Genomic DNA, 22375 nt, shown 5'->3' with positions numbered 1-22375 from the left:
TGAAGCAGCTGTCAGATTCTCCACGTTTTATCCTGCCTCTGTTTTGAGAGCTTGCGGTTTCTGTTTCCTGACACCACTCCCGGAATCCCGGAATCACAGTCTCCCCACGCACAGCTGACTCACTGCCCCTCAGGCCCAGCACAGGACGGCACTCGTCCAGGGAGTCTCCGCAGGTCCAGACAGCTCGCAGCCACCTGCCAAGATCTGGGATCCGGGATCCGGGACGAAGGCCTGGACCACAGGGAAGGAGGGCAGGGATAGCAGGTGCAGGACCTGGGGGGGGGGGGAACCGGCAGGGTCCCGATGCTGTGCTGGATCCAGGGCGCAGTGAGGGCCGAGCAGTCCGGCTCGGAGTCCGGGCAGGATACTCCCAGCCGGGGCGGTCATCCTCAGGACGCCTCTGTTGCTGGGCTGGCAGTGGCCTGTGTTCCCAGGTGGAGCCCGAGACCTGGGCACCAGGACCAGGAAGGGCTCCACTGGCTCAAAGAGACTCCGGATGAAGGGTACAGAGCCAGTGCAGGGTTTCAGCAGGCTCTCAGAGCGCACGCTCACACACTGTCTCACACACTGTGCAGAGCAGAGACGTGGCCACCGGCTGAGCTGCAGCCCGACACCCGGATCACAGAACTGGTGCTGATCCACTGTGGTGCTGATCCGGTAGGGCTCTTCATTCAGCTGGTGCCACTGGCCCCTGTCTGCTCACAGGAGTGATGTCCCACACTCTGGCCTAAGGTTCAGGGAGGTCTGCAGCTGTTAAGGGTGGAAGCCAGCAGGACACTCTGTGTCTTTCTGTGTGAAAGGGGCAGTTCAGACACATGTACTGGGTCGTCCTGACTGGGACATTGGGTGGGGTCCTTATTCTGAAACTACCCTGGGATGTAGGACTATACTAACAGCAGAAATAAGAGGTCAGTAGTCAGCCTCTGTCTCATGCAGATGGGAAGACATGCTTCCATTCAGTTTTACCAGTTTCACCAGTTTACCAGAGCCTAGCCCTGCCTACAATGGACAGGAGGCAGGACAGACCCTTGATGAGACTCCTGTCCATAGCAAGCAACACACCCAGCCATGGGGCACAGTTCTGGGATGCTAACAGACAAACACGGCATTTCGTTGAGCTGTACGAGCCACAGGGAGACCTGTAAACTCCACACGCAAGATGTCCCAGGCTGGAATAGAGACCGAGACCCAAGAGCAACAACCAACACCCCACCCTCCATTATAATGGGCTGCAGCAAGCCAGCCTGCTGACATTTCTCAGGCTCTGGATGGATCGCGCTCGTGCTCTCACAGAAGTATCTAGGTCAGTGTGAAGCGAGAGCTGGAGAAATCACCTGTGTAGTGACACCTGAGTATCTCAGTGTTTCAGCAGCTGGCTGATTTCTTGGAAATCACATCACTGACACCTCACAGGAGGAGAATGAGCCGCACTCTCTCGGGCTGTATCTGTTGTGGAAGCTTCTTTGTCTACAGTAGGAAATTAATGGGAAGGGCACAATGCTGGCAGACCTGTTTGGGAACAAGAAACCACGTGATTTAGGAGAAAGACATGAGTTCAACGGATTGAAACCCTGGAAATTTACATCCCCTCCTGCCTCTCCTTGGCTTCTTTAAAAACCGGGTGCCTCCTGCAGTGTCCCAGACTCAGACCTGCAGGGACGACACCACCGGCGACCATGTCAGAGAAGATCCATCTCCGTGGGCCTGAAGGTAAGAGAGAATAACTTACAGTTTTCCTCACTGCGTCGGGAGCGTAGGAGTCAATCTGGGAGATGCAGTCCATGATAAACTATATTGGGCAGCTGGGTATTCCCACACCATGTTCAGTTTTCCTTTTACTGGTAATTCTGGGGGGGGTGTTTTGGGGACTCTGGGGAACCTTTTTACCTATTTTACTTTAGTACCTTTTACTTGGGTGAAGTCCTGTAAAAAGGCAGCCCTGTGTTCTGTGTGGTCGCTAGTGAGTGTTTAGCATTCCTTGTGATTGAAAATATCTGAAAATTACCATGTGTGTCATACCAATTCGAATTTTAATTAATTACAGCAGGGCATTCAGGTGACACACAAGAGTCTGTCGGATGAACTGAACGGGTGTATTTTTCATACCGCTTACAAGCCCATTATAACCAGAGAAAAAGACTCTGGTTTCCTAACAAAGAGACTGGACGTGTGAGTCATAAACCTATGAAAAGCCCACATCTGTCATAGAAACACCAGACTCAGGTTTCAGTCTTTGTGAAGAAGCTCAGAGTCTTTTTACAGCACCCTTAGCCTTTGAAGAGAAGCCTGGACAGCAGCCTGCGATTAGGACAAAAATGATGTTGGACGACGCTGACACTCCCCTCCAACCTTCTCCATCTCTGTCTGTCTCTGGCTTCAGCTCTTCTCTCTCTCCTTTGCTTTCTGCTCCTCCATCTCTGCAGTTTTCTTCTTGTCTTTCGTTTCTCAGTGCTCTGTCGGGTATCTTTCAGGTTCAGGCAAGGTGGGACAGGTGAGGAATCGGTGTTAATTAAATCATTCCCTCAATGCAGAGACTCATTACCAGAACAATGTCTAAAAATACAAAATGTTACAGACAGGGGTCAAGAACAGAGCTAAGTCTCCTTTCCTTAAACCCTGATACCTGAAAGTGAGTAGGTTTATATCATTAAACCTAAAAATTTAATTAAATATATCTTTCTATCTTAAAAATGAATCACCAACAAGGAGAGAACGTTTTTGGTCTGAGGTTTACTCAATAAAGGAAATCTGAGTTTCCTAAAGTCAGGTCTGCAAGCTCTCTGCAACATGGCTCATCCAGAATCTGATCAGAGGTTCTCTCGCTTGGCTTCTTCTCTCTTCTGCTCCCTCTCTCCCTCATCCTTCTGCTGTCCTGTCTCTCCTGTGTCTTCATCCTCTGTCTTTCTGGGTGTTGATTTATTATCATTAAGAACAGTCATGCCCAGGAAGATCCGCTCTGATGCTCCGTGTTAACCTGTCCTGCGCATTGGGTGAGCCAGGCATTGTTTTTAGACTCTGTGAAGTGGGAACATTAGTTAGCTTTTTGTGACCATTAGAACAGGATTAAACAGAATAAAAATGAGAGGCAGTGCTCAAATTATCTAGATTAACCTGCTTTTGACAGAAAATAACAATGACATCGTATCAATAAAACGTTTCCAGTTGACAGGTGTTACTGACTGCTTTAAATTACATCAATATTGAGTGGACCTAAAATACCATAAAAAACCTATGAAGAACTTGAACTGTTCCACCTCACCTGGCTTCTCCCTATGAAGCAGAAGTTTCGATACCTATCTCCTTTGTGCAATGTTAGTCTTATTTAAACTCAGAGAACATCAGACCTCTTTAACATCACATTCCTGACACAGGTAGAGGGGTAAACAGGTGTTTCCTGCTCTCAGTCATAATTACTCTTTAGTTTCAAATTGTTTTGTGCTTTAATGCTGATCCCAAGGGCTGACTTTCTCTATACACCTAATTTTACTAACAGTATTCTTTGATCAAATGTCGTGTCAGACTCCCTTGACCTAGACTGAAGACATTTAGCTCTGTGTGTGACCAGCCCCTGAGATCAGGAGGCATTCCTGCTGTTCTTCTGTTAAATCCTTTGAAAGCTCCACTATCCTCTCTGTGGCCTGGTGAGCAAAACCAAACACATTACTAGTTACTCACAGATATAATGTAGTTCTTACTGTATTTATGTATTTTAAAGCCTGAATTGCACACCCCCTGATTTCTTGATTTCAGTTCCTCACTTTTTGTTCTATGTCATTTGCCTATTGTTGCTTCTCCTAATTGCCTTCATGATGACACAGAACAGTCTACAAAACCACACAGATCCCTCTCATGTGCTGCTTTCTACAGCTCTGAATTACTCTTGTGATGTGTTGTTTAGTGTGGATCGTTTGCACTTATTCATGTTTAATTAAATTTACCAATTGTCTGCTCATTTAGACTTTGTCTAAATTTCTCTGTAATTGCTTAGTGCTGTTTCTGTGTCTCTCCCCCTGTTTATATATATTGTGCAATTTTAACAAGTTCACTTAATACACCAGAATATAAATAATATATATCAGGGATATCAACAGGCCTAAACAGAGCACTACTGCTCACACCTGCTCACACCTGTCCAAATTGACACACCCCTGCTCACACCTGTCCAAATAGACACACCCCTGCTCACACCTACCCAATAAGATACACTGCTGCTCATAACTGTCTAATCAGACACACCTCTGCTCATACCTGTCCAATCAGTCACACCCCTGCTCAAACCTGTCCAGTAAGACACACTGCTGCTCATACCTGTCCAATCACACATCCATGCACCTGTCCAATCAGACACACCCCTTATTACACCAATAAGACTTTTCAGAACTTTATGGAAACCTAAACATATTTTTTTAATGATAACAGGTATTCTTTTTGTGTAATTAAAGAATTCTATTACATCAATTAAACAAGAACCTTCCCTTTCCAAATCCAGCTATACAATGCCCTTTTTAGTTTAGATCTAACAGTCATTTTTAGAACAGTTTAGGTTGGAAGACAGGCTCCAGGTAGATCATTAGTTTATGAAAGCAGCCACGCCTGTCCTTATAAAGATGTATGTCTCCTTTTTTAGTGTGTTAGAGTGGACAGTTAGGGACCAGTGAAGAACTCACTCCTGTTGAAATTAATAGTTGTAAATTTTATTTTATGTGTCTTATGTATGTTAGAATGTATGTCCACCTTTCCTTGAAACGTTAATCCAAACTGGCCACAAATCTGGTATCACCATGTTCAGACTCAAGCTGTACATACTAGACATGGACTCCCTGTAAAGTCTCCTGCAGTGGTCTGTGGACTTGTAAAAGGTTTTCATCATATACAAAGTTTGAATGAAAAGAAATATCCTCCCTGTTCTACAGAAGCTGAAGTCAGGATCGTGCTGGTGGGAAAGACTGGAGCTGGGAAGAGTGCAGCTGGAAACACCATCCTGGGAGAGAAGAGGTTCAAGTCGACAGTTTCATCCCGATCACAGACTCAGGAATGTGCCCGAGAGGAGGGGAAGGTTGGCGAAGCCCCTGTAGTGGTGGTCGACACTCCAGGACTGTTCGACACAAAGTTTACAAATGTTGAACTCTTTAGCAAGATCGTCAAGTGTATGAAGATGTCTTCTCCTGGTCCTCACGTTTTCCTCCTGGTCCTACAGCTGGGCCGATTCACAGCAGAAGAGAAAGAAACAGTCAAACAAGTAGAATATATTTTTGGCAAAGGGGCAGCTAAATACATTATAGTCCTTTTTACTCGAGGGGATGATCTAGGTGAAAATGAGACTATTGAAGCCTATGTGAAGGAGGCTGAAGATGATCTGAAGGAGTTCATTCGCCAGTGTGGCAACAGGTATCACGTCTTCAACAATAAATCCAAGGATCCAGACCAGGTCTCTTCACTTATGAGCAAGATCTCCCAGATGGTGTCTGAGAATGGAGGCAGCTGCTTCACTAACGAGATGTACAGACTGGAGGAGGAGAGGAAGGCGGCTGAAAAGAGGTGGAAGAGAGCGGAGGAAGAGAGAAGGAAGGCCGAAGAAAAGACTGAAGCACAGAGGAAGCGCTTTGAGGAAGAGAAGAGAATAAGACAGGAGGTTGAAAGACAGTATCTGGAGCAATTAAGGTCATTAGAAGACAAATTAAAAGAAAAAGGCAGTTGTTTAATCTTGTAGGATTTCTTATTCTAGGTAGACACAGGTGAGCACTAGTACCTGTTCATAGGGTCTCTTACCTCTTAAACACTTCAAACAGAGCAGAAACATATAAAAATAATACCTCTCTTATACAAAACAACCTAATGCACCTCACATTCAGAAAAGTAGTATAATAACTCCCATCCTTCTCATATTCTTAAAAGAGGTAGAACAGTATAATAGAAGATACATTTGTCTGTAATCATAAGAATAGGTGGGCACAGTGACGCAGGGGTCAGCATTGCTCCCTTGCAGCCCCGAGGCCCTGGGTTTGAGTCTGTAGCCACGGTGGTAACTGTGTGGGTTTAATATAATAGGCTTAATAGGCTTCTGGGGAAAATTGTGCCTGTGTTTGTATCTGTGTGTGTGCTCTGCAATGGACTGACATCCTGCCCAGGGTGTACCCTGCCTTGCACCTGTTGTATGTGCCCTGAACTGGAAGAAGCGATTAGGATGTTCTATTAGAGGTGTGTTTTGAATGTTTCTTTCAGCTCGCAAATAGCTGAGTGAGATTGGAATTGGTAAAACAGTGTCATTCCCAATGTGAGCATGTCTGATACTGTGTCACTCCCACCTGTCTGTTCACCATCAACAGATCTCCTGCCAAGGGCTCCTTACTTAGAAAAACAGATGCAAACTGGTTCCCACTTGCTGATTATGCTGAAGAAATCATGAATTGGTACCAAGGAAATCAGGAAATCAGAGGAATTCTTGCTTTAAGGACTTTTTCATTTAGGATGTGGAATTTTAAATACCTTATTATATTTGTGGGAATTATTTACTGTCTTATTAGCAATATAATCATTAAGGTTTAATTTATTTTTACTATTTTCTATTGCTACTGTCGCGAGATCACTATCTGGATAATTGCAAAATCATTAATTTTTGATTGTTCAAGTGTTTTAAAAAAATCGGGTGAATCAATGTAGAATTTGTTTCTATCCTTTCTGTATCTAATAATAGCAATTATACCACTTAGCTGATTTGAAATTTGATCTCTAGTAGAAAAATCTTACAGCGATTAAGTGTTTTGACTACACAAGTAATTGAAATGCATTTACCAAACTAATTATTTTTTCTTCTGTAATGTTTATATGATTCTCAATAAAAGTTTAAAGTTCATGAACCTAACGAGTGTGTTAGAACTTTGTGATAAGACCATCTCCTTGTTATCTTGAAGTGTTTTTGCAACATTGTATTGAACATAAAATAATACAAAGCTTTCAGTTCTCAGAACAAGATCTGTAGACGCCTATGTGAAGTGAAAGAGAAGCAGAGCAGAGAACGTTTTAATTCTTTTCATTTTCAGGTGAATTCTCCTAAATGTTGTTTTTTCCGTAACTATGAGTGCCTGTCCATTTATTTCTCCCGATCCAATATCGACCAAACATTTAAGAGTTCCCAATACAGCATTTAGAACAGCGCACAGCGAGTCCCTGGATATGTTGGAAATATTGTTTTGGAAAGAAGAACAAGGAGTGTCTGGAATCCCGCTGTCCTGCCTCCCCCGGTGGAATTAAGTCTGCAGGAGATGAAGAGGAACAGACGACAATGTTCTTATTGCCTCTGTGAAGAACTGGTTTTGGAACTTCTCCAGAAGGCGACCAATGTTAGATCCTAGGAGCCCGGAGTGGTTTCGAAAGCCAGTAACAGTGACAGACTGGCAAAACGCACACTTACAGTATAATCTGGCGGTATGATGGCTCAGAGCCGCATACTGTATTGTGGGTCGGCATTCACAACATAGAGAGATATTTGTAATGAAGGAAGTCAGATCTGAGACTGCTATAGTAAAAAAGACACTGCGTGAATATTTTTAGTTTTGTCGGGGTACACCTGTTTGATAATATTAGTGCAAAATCCTGGGTTCCGTAAAATGTTTCAGGCATTCAGGCGAGGGACAACAGAGCTTTCACTGGCCGATTATCAAACTTTATTGGTAAAACAAAAAAAAAAAGTAAACTAGCCGATCAAGCAAGAAGAAGAAGACAAAGAAATCAAAATAACGGACACAGCGCGAGCCTGCATTCTCTCCTCAACTGTCCACACCACACTTTTCCCTGCGTCAGAGATCTTCACTCACACGAGGATCGTGAATATTGACGCTACTTAGCTCATCACACTACATGTGTAAGTCATTGCCAGTTCTTTAACATTGGAATCTTTTTACCTTGTTTGGAGTAACTGTGTTTGGATGTAGAGGTTGAAATTCTGTACGTTTTTGGACAATAAGATAAGATTTTATTGTCCCCTGAGGGAATTTTTTTTATGGACACTCAGCACTCGTGTACATTTAAACAGAATGCAAAAAAAGAGAGAAGAAAAACATTACACATTATACTATTAAAAAAATAAGAAAAACATCGCACATCACTCTATTGCACATGTACAGTATAACACATACTGTACCAACATGTAACATTTATAACATCACAAAAACATATCGCACTCAAGTGGGTTGTAAGAGTCAAAATTGTGTTTATCCTGAACATTTGCTTTGACAGCTTTAATAGAAAGATAGAAGATAGATAATGGATAGTGGAACAAAGGGGTGTTTGTATCTGTTTGACTTACATTTGGGAACCCTAAAACGTTTGCCAGAAGGAAGAAGTTGATATTCAGAGTTGAGGATGTGGGAAGGATCTGATATCATTTCTCCTGCCTGTTTGATTAGGGGTTTTTCCAAGATTGTCTGCGGGGAGGGGTGCTGTTTCACTCCCATGACGTTGTCAGATGACCTTGTCACCTTGTCACATGACCTACTGTCAGTCATTACGAGTTATATTATAAAAAAAACTTGCATTGCTGTATTGCTACAATATTCGGCAAATGAGGACAACCAGAAGAACACAAAACAGAACAGCATGCGTCAGCCTTCAGAGAAAAGAAAGGATAAGTAGGGTCTTAGATTTCAAACAACTTTAAAATTGGAAAAAAATCTTTTTTAATACAAAACATTTTTAAGCTAAAGTATGAAACGTAATTTTACGTTGACCTGCCACGCAGATCAGTGGGAGCCTCACAATAAGCGTGGTCTTTTCAGTAGGGTTTAACTGTCGTGGGTCCTAATGAACGCGACGACATCCACATGTAACAGCGAACAAGCGTTTATTCTGCCAGAGACTGTCACGATTGTAGTCCCTCCTTCTTAAGGGCGCTCCGGCTCTTTTCACTTTGGACCTAATTCTGTGCACCTGCCCCTTGTTCCAGCCTCCTTCCTGTCCCCCTTAAAAGCCAGACTTCAGACAGTTCTGGGCTCTGCATCTGATTTTTGTATCTTGAGAGCCCGGGTCCTGATGAGTCTGGCTCTGTCATGGTTTTAAGTCTCTGTTTCTGTTCCCCTTGCCGGTTCCTGATTTTAATCTCCTGTTTCGGATGGATCGCCTGGCCATGGACTCGAGCTTGTTTTTGGATTCCCTGTCTGGATTATTTTTGGATCGTTTGCCTCGGCCACACCTCCACCGTGCACCAGCGCATTTTGGACACGACCCCCTGTTTTCATCCCTATATTCCTGCATGACTTTTCACCAGTGTTTCCTCTCTACTTTGGATTGTGTCGTCCGGAAAGAACTGTTCCGTGACAGAGACAGGGCATACATTCACAATGGCTGGATTTACGAATAATGGTTTATTCTCCCGATTTACTGGAACAGGAAATGGCACAATAAAGCCTCAACACGACAAGAGGACATTTGACACCTGCGAAGTAAAAATAGCGTAACCAAATTATCCAAAACATGTACAGCAGGTAGTTACTAAAATTCGTACGAACATCTGTGTGTTCGATTGCACTCGTGCAGTTAAAAAACAAGGACTGCCAAAATCGTCTCCTCATTCTTCCCGGATCGTGCTGTGGCGGAGCAGGTTACAGGTTACAGCAGACCAGACGGTGGGAAACTGCGGTGGTCCTGCTCTGTGCCGGCGGTGGGAGGGAGTACTCAGTATTGATGAGGACAGTCAGACGAGGCAGGAGAGGAGAGACATCATGTCCAAAAAGCACCAGACTGAGCTCAGACGGGGATCCCAGCTCAGTCCTCTCTTCCTGAACTCACTGACGCCTTCATTGTGCGAAACCCATGTGATTCCTCCTTGTACTAATAAACCTTCAGCCCAAATGTGACACACGGAGGCACTTAAACACTCACTGCTGTCTGACCAAGGCTAGTGAGGATAGTGAATCTACAATCTGCCTGTACAGCAGAATAAAGAACATTCATGATCGAGATTGAGAAACATTAGAAGTCTGTCAGCCAACAGAATTGACCGTAACAAAGAAAGGACCAGACTCCAAGACAATGGGACTATCGGGTAAAATATTTTTTGTGAGACACAGTTGCCAGAGTAATAAGGACCTTGCTTTAGACTGCTTTTCATACAAACGTATCCCAGTGTAACAGGAAACATTCCATTTAACTGTAGACACTGACCTAATTGGAGTCACTACGTCTCTCACATTTCACGGTCAGCAATGAATTAAAATTCACTCTTTAGATCCTTTACAAAACATTCATAGGGTGTGCGCCCTTGCCACTCCCTGCCCAGCTTGTCCCTCACTGCATATGCTTGAAGCTGGGTCTCTGGTGTTGCTCAACAGGGGTCTTGCTGGCTGAGCTAAGTACAATGAGGGTTTCAAAACAGTAGGAAAGCAAAAGGCGTATTTCCTTTCTGTGACTGATTACAGTATTCTAGTAATACACCTGAAGAAGGCTTCACAGCTGAAACGTTTGTGTTTTCTCTGTTCTCTTTTCAACATGGAATAAACCTATCACTTGTTCCTATTACAGTAATAACTCCACTGAGTGTTCAGTTGCACAAATGCTTACCCAGAAAAAAACACCTATTAATGTTCCTCAGGGACATGCAAGTACACCGACTGTAACAGTAAACTTTCACTGACACTTGGAGAAACGATATGCGGGCATCTTACAGAGAAGGCACCAGCCTACAGATCAGCCTCCGGGCCACAAGTAGGAACAGTGTCGACTCCCCTGTTCAGAGCTCTCCTGAGCCCCCTGGTGTTCACTGACCTGAAGGACGTCACAGCTGTTGGGGGCAGGGCTGTCCCGTGTGAGTGTCGGTGTGTGTAGTTCCGTGTATCGATTTGCTCTTAACGAGGTGGACTGAATTAACGCAGCCGGTGGGACGTCCTTATAATAGTCGGTGTCGGCTGCGTCGTTCAGGACGCTTTTTACCGGCTCGATTGTATTGTAACGCAACGGGGGCTCGGGCGGGCGCCCTTGCCGCATCAGGTCGGCCCCTGCACCGTCCGGGGCTCGAACCCGGGACTTCCGCGTCTCTCTGCAGCGACCTAGCCCCGTGAGCCAAAGAGAGATCTCTCTACAGCCCAGTAGCTGTGGTCCTGCTATCGCAGGGAAGGGCGGTGACGTCACCCGCTCTGGTACGCCGGCTCTTACACAGCGCCTGTCGGCCGTAAGCGTTACACTCTCCCCCGCTTAAATCGCCGTCCCCGGCGAAGGGCTATCCCGCCCCGCTTCTGACACCAATGTAACGCAACGGGGGCTCGGGCGGGCGCCCTTGCCGCATTAGGTCGGCCCCTGCACCGTCCGGGGCTCGAACCCGGGACTTCCGCGTCTCTCTGCAGCGACCTAGCCCCGTGAGCCAAAGAGAGATCTCTCCACAGCCCAGTAGCTGTGGTCCTGCTATCACAGGGAAGGGCGGTGACGTCACCCGCTCTGGTACGCCGGCTCTTACACAGTGCCTGTCGGCCGTAAGCGTTACAGTATACTTACCGTAACGACGAAGTGAAAACTAAAAGGAGCGGTCATAGAGGGAACATGGCTTCTGCGAGTTCTTTGCTAGGAGCCGGTGAGTATTAAATCAAGCGGAGGACTAGGACGGACACAATTACAGAACAGACTTTCAATGTTCAGAGATTGTGTGGACCTTCGTACAGGCAGGAGAAGCCGGTATACCTGCCTGTTACAGTCTTGCAAGCAAGAGCACATTTTAACGAAGCTGCCTGCTATACGGCCTTGTTAAATATAGTTTCGCTTTCAGTTCAGATTCTGTCTGCGTTTTGCAGTATCTAAGTGGTAACTTAGTCAAGGGACCCACTGTGTTTATATGCATTCTCTGAAACTATCATTAATGCATTGACGTTTAAAAGCCCATATTTAACGTGTGCCTTTATCATGAATATTACTTCAGGTAAGCACAGAGGGCCAAATGACTCCTGTGTCACCAGCGCAGTTAGAGATAAGACGGGGTTTAAGTCGAAAGACGTTAGTGTGTAAATTTAGCCCTACACATTTGGTGAGATCAATATCTGTGCTTAATGTCCTATGCGAAGTAATCACGTCGTTGTTCGCGATATTGTGCACCTCGAATTTTATATGAAAAAATAAAAACTTTTATTCTCTGTTGAAAACAGATGAAGTGAAGACGCCAAGAAGAAGAAACAGCATTGATAAACCTCCAAACAGTAAGATTTTTTGTCACTTATCTCTTCTTTAGCAGACTAGAGGGTTTCAGCTGTTTTCTGTGTCATTGTTACTAATTTCAAGAAATGGAGTTTAACAAGTATTACTGCTTGTGAAATATTACAAAGATCTTCAAGTGCAGCAACTTGTGATGTTTTTGTTCACAAGGATGTTTTTAGGCTTTTCCAGAGGAATGAGAATTCTGTTTTAAGTTGATTTGATACAAATTATTCCCACATTCAGAACTTGCATTAGCAGCTGTCCTCTCATTAGGCAGTAGGGGTCTTTTTCACCTAAGCTGGTTTGGATGTGTACCGAAAATCTCTTTTGCCTTTTCAGTGTCTGTAACGAGGATCGTGCTGGTGGGGAAGACGGGAGCAGGAAAAAGTTCCTCGGGTAACACCATCATGGGAAGAGAAGCTTTCCGAGCTGCAGCCAGGGGCGCGTCTGTCACTAAGGAGTGTGGGAAACAGACAGAGGAGGTAGATGAGAGAAAGATGACTTTGATCGACACCCCGGGCTTGTTCGACACCAGCCTCCCCGAGGACTATCTGAGGCAGGAGATCGGGAGGTGCATCAACATGTCCGCCCCGGGACCCCACGCCATCGTGGTGGTGATCCGGCTGGGCCCCTTCACCGCGGAGGAGCGCAGCGCGGTGGAGAGGATCCAGGAGATATTCGGGCCAGAGGCTGTCAAGTACGTCCTGATCCTGTTCACCCACGGGGACGAGCTGACGGAGACCATCGAGGAGTACCTGCAGAACTCCGAGGAGGATCTCCAGCAGCTCGTGGAGAAGTGTGGGAAGAGGTACCATGTTTTCAACAACACCGACATGAGCGACCGCAAGCAAGTGCTGGATCTCCTGGACAAGATCGACGCCATGGTGGCGGCGAACAGCAGCACGTTTTACTCCAGCGCCATGTACCAGGAGGTGGAGAGGAGGATCCGGGAGAAGGAGGAGGAGCTGAGGGAGTTTTACGAGCAGAAGATGCGTGAGAAAGAGGAGGAGCTGAAAATCAAGTACCTAAAGGAGAAAAAGACACTGGAGAAAAAAATCCAAAGCTTGGAGGGACACCTGCAGAAAAAAGAGCAGAAAATTAAGGAAATGGAAAGGGAAGCACAAATGAAAAAGCTGGAGGAAAGGCAAACGAGAGAGCTAAAGGAATCCAGGCGTTACTATACTGAAAAACAGAGGAATACAAGACAGGAAGCAGAAAAAGTCTCTTTTCTTGATGAGGCATTGATAGAGTACTTGAAAAGCCTCTCACTGAACTTGTAACATTTGTGATCAAATCACAGCCAAGACTGACACTCCATGAGCCAATCAGAGACTGAGAGGTTCCACATTGCAACCTTTATGAAAAATTGTTCATTGGTTTTAGTACTACGTTTGTAACTGAATTACATTACAAATCTGGGACAACAAAGGGGAAAATGCTGACATTTTGTCTTGTATTTTTGCACAGGGGCAGAAATTTGCCTTTGAGTGACTGGTATCTCTTTTTTTGGTCATGTGTGGTTCAATATTAAAATTTGATCTGAATATTTCAGATATAAAGGGTATACCTGGGTAGCACAGGTGTTAAGGTTTGCACTGCTTCCTCAAAGCTGTGCAAACCTTCACACCCGATATTAACAGAGATGTTAATGTCTGTGCTGGGTTCTCCACAGTCTGATGTTCCCTAAATGCATTGACATATGTCTTAGGTTGGTCTCCAAGGCAAAGGTGAGCTGCGAACGTAATTATTGTGCTATGGATTTGAAATGCATCAAGTGGCGTATTGAATTTTTAGAACTTCAAACAATAACAAAATGCCATCTCTAGTCAGAAATACCATCAGTTTGTGCAAGTTTATCATCTCAAATTGCAGGAACTGAAAGGAATATTAATGGGATGCAAAATTATTATAAAAAAGTTATTAGGCTTCATTTACACAACAAGACATTATTACCAGAGCAGTTTGATTGAAGTAAACTTGCTGCAGATGACATTAAGATGGGATTCCCACAGTACAGGAAAAAATGAGTTGACTTTTTCGGGATGGGATGCTCATTCTGCATCTGTTGGTTTTCCTTCCAGCCAATCAAAAGTGTAACAGTGTGGCAGTGGGAGGAGCCACAGGGAACACCAGTAGTCTACACCCTGTCTGAGGCAAAAACTGAGGAAAAAAAGAAAAACCAAAGTAAGCAAAAAGCATCACTTTGCACAGCGGCGTCCAGGCTGGACTGTCCCTATTGAGCGGGGTCCAGATTGGAAGAGAAGGAGAGCAAGGTCAAAATAAAGAGAATTCAACCAGTCCAGGTGGGGAAACACAGCAGGACAGGAGAAAAGAAAAAGAAAATAAAATGAAGGAAAAATGCCGCCTTAATGCTCTTGTCACAAGAGCAAGTCCCTCTGGGACTGTCGCTGGAAGGTTCTCCCCTTGTGGGGGGTCTTAAGAATCCCCACAGCTGTGGTTTGTCCTTAATAAGCCAGGACAGCTGTGGTTACTAAGGCAACGCTCCCTCCTTAATCCAGAGATCCACCTCCACACTTATCACGCCCTGCAGAGAGTCCACACATGTCTTAGTCTACTCCGTGAGCATGGGACCTCCAGTGCTTACTGCTGGGGAGGGGAAGGGTGTTGGTGCTGGATATTGAGTCAAGAAATGGTTGAGCTGCTGAAATCTCCAGCGTGAGGACAGCTGCAGTCAGGCTTCTGATGATGGATAAAGCACCACTGAGAAAGACCAGCAAACCACAGGTCATTATATCTTTTGTATCTTAACGGAAATGTTTAAATATAACATTTTGCAAAAATATTGTAGTGGTATAAAGTACCCTCAAAGGTTTACAAAATATTTTAGGTAGATTTAGCTCTTGTTGAATTAAATATTTAGGTGCTCTAGGTATTAACATTGGCTTGTATTGATCCATTTGAGTAAGTTTTGATTAAAATTTTCATTTAAAAGTAAGATGTGCATGGATCGTTTGTAATTAACACATGAAATCTTTGTTAGGGTTGAGTACATTTTCAAGGCACTTTATAATATAAAAGAGCTGAGTGAAGTGTAACACAAAATGAGGAAAAATATATAGCCACTCTAGATCCTAAATTGTACATAATGTAGGTGTGTTTAGTTTAAAATGCCATATGAGACTCTTAGACCATGATACGCAGTATAAAAGATGAGACCTAGAGAATACCACAGAGGTATATCAGAGAGCAGAGAGAGTATGATAATTAAAGGCACTCCAAAGAAATCATTCCACCATCTTCCACAAAACCAAGGAATTTATTTAACAATTGTGTGTATTCAAAGAATAAACTACTCTAATTTTTACGTCTGGATTCTGGATTAACCAAAGCTTCTTCGATCTGATGTGAAGGTTCTGGCAATTTTGGATCTGTGTGAATGTGAAGTTCAAAGGCCTAGTAATATAACAAAACGTAGGATAGCAAATTGCTTGTGCGTTTGTAAAGTGATTGAACGAAAAACAATTATGGGGTGGTTAAAATAGAGGGGAATAATACTAGGTGTGACAAGACTGCTTGAGTTGCTCTCGGTCACGGTTTCAAAAAACCCTCTAACTTCTTAAGAAAAAAATGTGACTTTAAAATAAACATCTTGTCTGATTGTTCTGCCAGCTGAGGTTTGCTCACCTGAACCTTTGAAAGTTTGCTACCGTCTATTACATATGGGTGTGAACTAAAAAATGTAATGTTATGAAAGCCCCAAGTAAGTCAGTTTATTGCTCAAAATATTCCACTAAAAGCAAAATGCTATTTTGCATTCAAATCGCATATAAATAAAAGTAGATTTTATTCAATGGTAGTTAAAGGCACTAATTTTGAATAACTTGCCACTCTTCCTCCTTCTCATTGAATCTGTTATTTGCTGTTCTGGTATTTTCAAGTTCGCCGCAGAGCGATTTGATTGGATAATTCTTTTACCAAGTAACATCCTCAGCCGAAGCGAAACTGCCGAAGAACGGACTACTGCGCACATATAGCACTAAACAACGCCATTTTAGCTTGCGTCTTGAATAATAACTTCATTTGAAAATGGGTGAGTTTTCCCCCTTTTTACATTAAATGCGAGAGTATGGAGATCTGTAAGAGAAAAATCAATAAAAGAAAGTGTTTTCAAAGTGTTACAACAAGTAGCAGTAAAAGGTGCCGCTATACTCTGATTGCATTGAGTTGAAGAAAATGGCGATGGTATGTTTGTTGTTTAAGGGAGGTATCTCGTTACAAGATACATGTATTCACTACTTAAAGAGTCACTATGATTCTTTTTATTATTAAATGCTCTATTTCTGGAGGCGACTTACTGGGTATTCTTGCAAAAAAAAATCATTATAAAACAGTGTTTGTACGATCTGTAGAAAACACTCAGCAGTCGGGTGGTGAAATTTACTAGATGTAAAGTCAGTACACTGACAGGTCTAGCAGTCATGATCGCCGCTGTTCGCTTTCTTATGATTGACCCAAAGCGCAAAGCAGTGAAGTAAATAAATTTATCTTTAAATTCACTCTACTCACAATGACTGGCAACGCTAGCCTAATGTCTGAACCTACCGGCTCGCCTTTAGACGAAATGGGGTTTGTCTAAATTGATGTTGACTCATGTAGTTTATTTTCGCAAACGGCAAGTTTACACTTCCCTAACAGAAATAAGAAGGTAAAGAAGGATTGTATAATATTCTCATTTTCAGATGATGCCTATCGGCATGAAAATACCTTTGGTGGTATTTTAGTAAATATTACTGTATTTCACCGATTTAAGACGAGTTTCTATAATTATCATTGCTGAGCCCCTGGACTGCATTTATGTCACGTTAAGTAAGCAGAACCACAGTGACATAACTTAGGGCCATTAATAAATATTGTTCTTTACCACCAAAATATTAAGGGAGTGCTGCCTTATACGAGAATACTACTTCAGTGCGGTCAGTGTTGAGCAGGAACCAATTGTAACTGTAGCAACATTTTTTCAACGTAATTGTTAAAGTAAATTTAGTAATAAGTTACATGAACAAACTATTTTACAATTAGAAGTTACTTCTAACTGTAACTGGTTAATTTTGTATGCAGCTTCAGTTTGTATTAAACCTTGACATTGTGTTTGTCTGCCTTTTAAAAGCACGTTTTTATTCCTTTCCTTGCAAAAGGTTATCTGTCGAGGCCACTAAATCAGGGCAAGAAACAGTGCCACCAGTCAAAGATTGTGCTGCTGGGAAAAACGGGAAATGGGAAAAGTGCTGCAGGAAATACCATCCTGGGAAGGAAAGCATTCCAATCCAAACTCTGCGGTAGGTCTGTAACAAGAGAGTGCCAGGAAGAAAAAGCAATTATTGCAGGAAAGGAAGTGGTTGTGCTCGACACCCCAGGCTTCTTTGACACCAAACTCTCTCAAGAGGCAATTGAACGTGAACGACAGCGAGTCATTGAGTTCTCAAAGTTAGGCCCCTGTGTGTTTCTGGTGGTAATCAGGCTGGACAGATTTACAGAGGAAGAAAAACAAACAGTAATGAAAATCGAGGAGCTATTTGGTGAGGAAGTTGTGCAGAAAAGTTTGATTCTCTTCACGAGGGCTGACCAGCTTAAGGACATCACTGTAGAGACATTCATAGAGGATTCTGAGGAGGAACTTCAAGAAATTGTGGAGAAATATCAGAAGAGGTATCATGTCTTTGATAATACCAATGAACAGAATCATGACCAGGTCTTAGATCTACTGGAGAAAATAGACCAGATTATGACAAAACGAGAAGAGGATCCAAGTCCCAAGACCAGCTGGACAAACAAACTCCTTTTAGACAGCAATGCCTTAAGTGAGCAGATTGGAGAACCAGTCTCTTCAGAAGATGTTTTGGAGCTGGATCGATTAATACAATGTAAGTAAAAAAAAGTATTTCCAAGACACCAAAGGGCACGTTAGTTTAATGTAATATTAAAAAAAAGATGCAAAACAATCTCTTTCATCTGAATTTTTATTATAATATTATAATATTTTCATTATTTAAAATGGAATAAAAAAGTTTAGTATGAATTCAATACTTCTGCTCCAGAATGTTCAGTTTTTCAGTCCTTCTGGATTTTAATTTGTCTTTTAATTTGCATTGCTTTTTAAGATACTCGAATCACAGCTGGAGAGGAAAAATATTTAGCTTGCACTATTATATGCACAAAATAACACAGAAATTATGAACCTCAGATTGAATCGAACTGGGCACTTTTTGGTAAATTCATTTTGAAGTAATTTTTATAGTAAAATGTAAAAATACTAGAAATCAACTTGGTTATGACTCAGAATTTAATTTTCCTCCAAGTACCTTAATGAGATGAAGAATTAATAAAGTGAAGTCAGAAATGCTTGTGAAATAAAATAACTACAAACATTTTCTTGTCTTTGGGCAAACTTGGCATCAGTATTTCATCTCACCCTGATCGCCTCTGATTTAGTTCAGTTTAGGAACAACAAACCATTCCTGGAATTCTTGCAGGTTGCTCTTAGGTTGGGAGCTGTTATTGCTAACTCACTGCACCTGTTAATTAAGTTAACCATGGGTACCTGCTGCATCTCTGAACCTCACTGCGGTGTGGGCTCAAAGTAAATATTGATTAGTTCCCATTTCCCCATGCAGGATTTGTGATTCTAAAGGGCTCAGTACAGCTTTGGTTATCTTCTAGAGTTTTTTAGACGGATAGGGCTTATGCTTATGAATGCTTTAGGGGAGCTTAAGGAATTCACTTCCACTTTCCCTTTTAAAGAAAATTGATATTGCTCTAACATATATGAACCAGAATGTACCACAGGCTCATGCATTGTTTTCTTTTAGCTTCTCTAGATACAGACACTATGGAAGAGACTTGGAGAAGGCAGGAGAATTCTTCTGAGATCAGGATTGTGATGCTGGGAAAAACTGGAAGTGGAAAAAGTGCAACAGGAAACACAATACTAGGCAGAACAGCATTTATTTCAGAAAGTAGTTCTACGTCAGTGACAAAGTCATGTCAGAAGGAGACAGGAGAGGTGGATGGGAGACCCATAGCTGTGGTCGACACTCCTGGTCAGTTTGATACACAAGTCTCTAATGAGGACCTTCAAGAGGAAATAGGGAAGTGTATCTCCCTGTCAGCCCCAGGACCCCATGTGTTCATCCTGGTGTTACAGGTGGGCAGGTTCACCGGAGAGGAGAGAGACACAGTGGAGCTGATCAAACAGACCTTCGGTGAAAAAGCTCAAGACTACACTCTCATCCTCTTCACTCGGGGAGATGATCTTAAAGACAAGACCATTGACAGGTATATTGAGGAGGGAGACCGTGAACTCCAGAGACTTGTTCAGGATTGTGGGGACAGGTACCACGTCTTCAACAACAATGACACAGGCAACTGCACCCAGGTGACAGAGCTTCTGGAGAAGATCAACAGCCTGGTGAGAGAGAACGGAGGAGGATTCTACACCAGCCAGATGTTCCAGGAGGCAGAAGCTGCCATCAGACAAGAGCAGGAGAGGATATTAGAAGTAAAGGAATTACAGGAAATGGTCTATAAACTGAAAGGGACAGGAGAGCAAATTGAAATGACAGATTTAAAGGACAATAAAATAAGAAAGCAAGATGATGATGAGAGGGAACATCTAAAAAACACTGAACATGGGACCTTCCCCACCTCTCAGGCCTCAGACCCTCTCATGGGCATAGAAGAACCTAGTGACACAGGACAGGGCATCTGGCAGAGAATTTGGCAGTGTGTAAAAAAATGGGCCAGATGGATAGCAGAGAAATTTAGAAAAATTCATCGCAGGTTAATGGAGAAGTTACTGTATAAGTGAGACTGTGTCTCATATACTTTGTTTTCAGCAATTTTGTAATGTTTCATTTCTTAGCTTGTACCTTACAGTCATTAAGCAGATCAGAGAATTTGCACACTTTATTGCATATACAGTATTTGTGTGATACTACAAAGAAAATTGCTCTAACATTATTTGTTCGCAATTTATTTTTTGAAAATGTTATTAATTCTGTTTCTTCTTTTAACTTTGCACTGAACTGCATGCTACTGTATAAACTGCATGCATAGTTATATTGCAGTAGGTCTGTAGACGGTAGAAAGGAAACCCACAGACACACTGACCCTCCAGGAGCAGGACTGGACAGCCCTGGTGTAGAGAGACTGGACAGCCCACAGACACACTGACCCCCCAGGAGCAGGACTGGACAGCCCTGGTGTAGAGAGACTAGACAGCCTGCAGACACACTGACCCTCCAGGAGAGAGACTGGACAGCCCACAGACACACTGACCCCCCAGGAGAGAGACTGGACAGCCCTGGTGTAGAGAGACTGGACAGTCCACAGACACACTGACCCCCCAGGAGCAGGAGTGGACAGCCCTGGTGGAGAGAGACTGGACAGCCCACAGACACACTGACCCTCCAGGAGCAGGACTGGGGATCCCTGATCTCCAGAGAAAAGGGGCAGTCTGTCAGTCACAACAGTGACACCAGTGTTTAGAAGGGACCGGCCCAACACAGGGGGCCCAGCAGTGACAGAGAGACCAAGTACAGAATTAAACTCAGTGTGTGAAGGAACCAAACCCGCGAGCGAACGAATAAAATTGAACGAATCAGTAAGGTTTATACTGCTCAGTGATTATTGTACAGTAGTAAGACAGGTCTTGATACAGCATAAACAACGATAGAGTACAGTGTTAAAAACTCAAAGATAATAAGAGAGGAAATGTCTTTGCAGGTCACAATACAGATCCGTCCAGGTAATCAAAGCTCCATAGTAACTGTTGTTTCCTACTTGTGATATCCACCAGGCTAAAGAACTCAGTGGGTTACTGAGCCATGATTGTCCCCCTTTTGTTTAAATTTAAATTTGACACACCGACCCTATGTTGTCCTATGTTGGATTTTCCTTTTTTAAGAAACAGGTTCCCCTTGTGCCTCATCTGTTTCCTGGCTCAGATACTTGCAGTTCTTGTAAATACAAACTGTGTTTGATGAGTCTGTAAATCTTTGTAAATAAATATAACATTATTTCCTTTGTATCTTTGTAAATATCTGTTCATTTGTAAAGTTTTCTGCGTGTTTCTTTATTCTACTTCCTCACTGTTAGGAGGTAGGTAATTCAATTTTTACAATTTGCATGCATGGCAAACTGACATCAGGACCTTGTTTTTGAATGTATTTTTTTTCCTTTTTTTAATTTAGCTGTGTCCCCCAGTTATATACAATGTTGTACACAAATCTAAAGCATTTTAAAACAGGTGGCAAGGACAAATAAATCTAGATTCATTAAATCCATCATTGACAATATTTCATCCACATACTTAAAGCCCATTTCCACCTTGAGTATATACATTTTCTCAACTATTCTGTTGCTTTGAAACAGCGCAGTCAGATGTTACTGCACTGTTTCTGACCAAATCTGGACAATAAACACACCGCCATCGTAAGGAGGAAGCATCCGACATCTTGTAGAGATGAGTCGTGCAGTTCAGCTGTTCTCTGTAAATGATACAGAGACAGGTGGATACACTTCGGGTGCATAAGAGAACACATTAGGGAATCTATTTCTTATGACAGGCTACATTCATTTGTAGGAAATACAGTACTGTAAAGCAATATCATGTGCTGCAGGTGCAGGTGTGAAATACGTGGCTTGTCAGCTCCAGTGAGCTGGACTGTCACAGGGCCCAATCAGGGCAGAATCTCCCTCACTGATCCTGCTGCCTGCTGTCTGTCCTGGCTCTCCTCAGCCCTCTGTCTCCTCTTCGCTCTGTTCACGTGTCTGCAGACCTGGCCTGTCTCATAGCTCAGGGGGTCCAGACCCCAGAGTCCACACAGCGGCAGTCCTTTCACCTCCCTGCGTGAGTAATTGATCCACAGCGCCCTGTCGGTGGATCTGTGGAGGCTAGATTTCTGACTGAGCACCAGGTTTGACTTGTGCTGTGAAATACAGAATCATAATTAGTGATTCTGACTCCCTGTGTTGTACTGTAAGTAAGACTGCAGCTGGAGAAGGAGACACCTCTACATCATTGATTCTTCAAGCTCGAGCCAGTAATCCGCTGTGGAGACTCACCCAGCTGCTTCAGACCCAGAGAGCTGCAGCAGACCTGTGACCTGCAGCTCCTGATCGCCCCCTTGTGGTCCGGCAGACTCCTGGGTGGACCAGGGAGCGGACATCGCAGCCCTAGGTCCTA

The 22375-nt window shown here is 43.3% G+C and overlaps 2 protein-coding genes across 2 annotated transcripts; both read left to right on the top strand.

Moving 5' to 3' along the window:
• Positions 1 to 1413: 1413 nt before the first annotated feature.
• LOC148648605 (GTPase IMAP family member 8-like) lies at positions 1414 to 15127 on the top strand. The gene is made up of 6 exons (XM_088606618.1): positions 1414 to 1710; positions 4914 to 5706; positions 10728 to 10798; positions 11465 to 11557; positions 12123 to 12173; positions 12511 to 15127. Exons 1-6 carry the CDS (start codon positions 1677 to 1679, stop codon positions 13449 to 13451), a joined length of 1983 nt encoding a protein of 660 aa, XP_088462744.1. The 5' UTR covers positions 1414 to 1676; the 3' UTR covers positions 13452 to 15127.
• Positions 15128 to 16058: 931 nt separating this feature from the next.
• Positions 16059 to 21215, top strand: LOC148648604 (GTPase IMAP family member 8-like). The gene is made up of 3 exons (XM_088606999.1): positions 16059 to 16222; positions 17328 to 18053; positions 18999 to 21215. Exons 1-3 carry the CDS (start codon positions 16219 to 16221, stop codon positions 19994 to 19996), a joined length of 1728 nt encoding a protein of 575 aa, XP_088463125.1. The 5' UTR covers positions 16059 to 16218; the 3' UTR covers positions 19997 to 21215.
• The last annotated feature ends 1160 nt before the right edge of the window (positions 21216 to 22375 follow it).

Source organism: Lepisosteus platostomus, chromosome 14, assembly GCF_059453375.1.
Source record: "Lepisosteus platostomus isolate fLepPlt1 chromosome 14, fLepPlt1.hap1, whole genome shotgun sequence".
In the NCBI taxonomy this organism is placed as follows: Eukaryota; Metazoa; Chordata; class Actinopteri; order Semionotiformes; family Lepisosteidae; genus Lepisosteus; species Lepisosteus platostomus.
The sequence above is the reverse complement of the archived record's forward strand: the minus strand, read 5'-3'. Positions and strand labels throughout refer to the sequence as shown.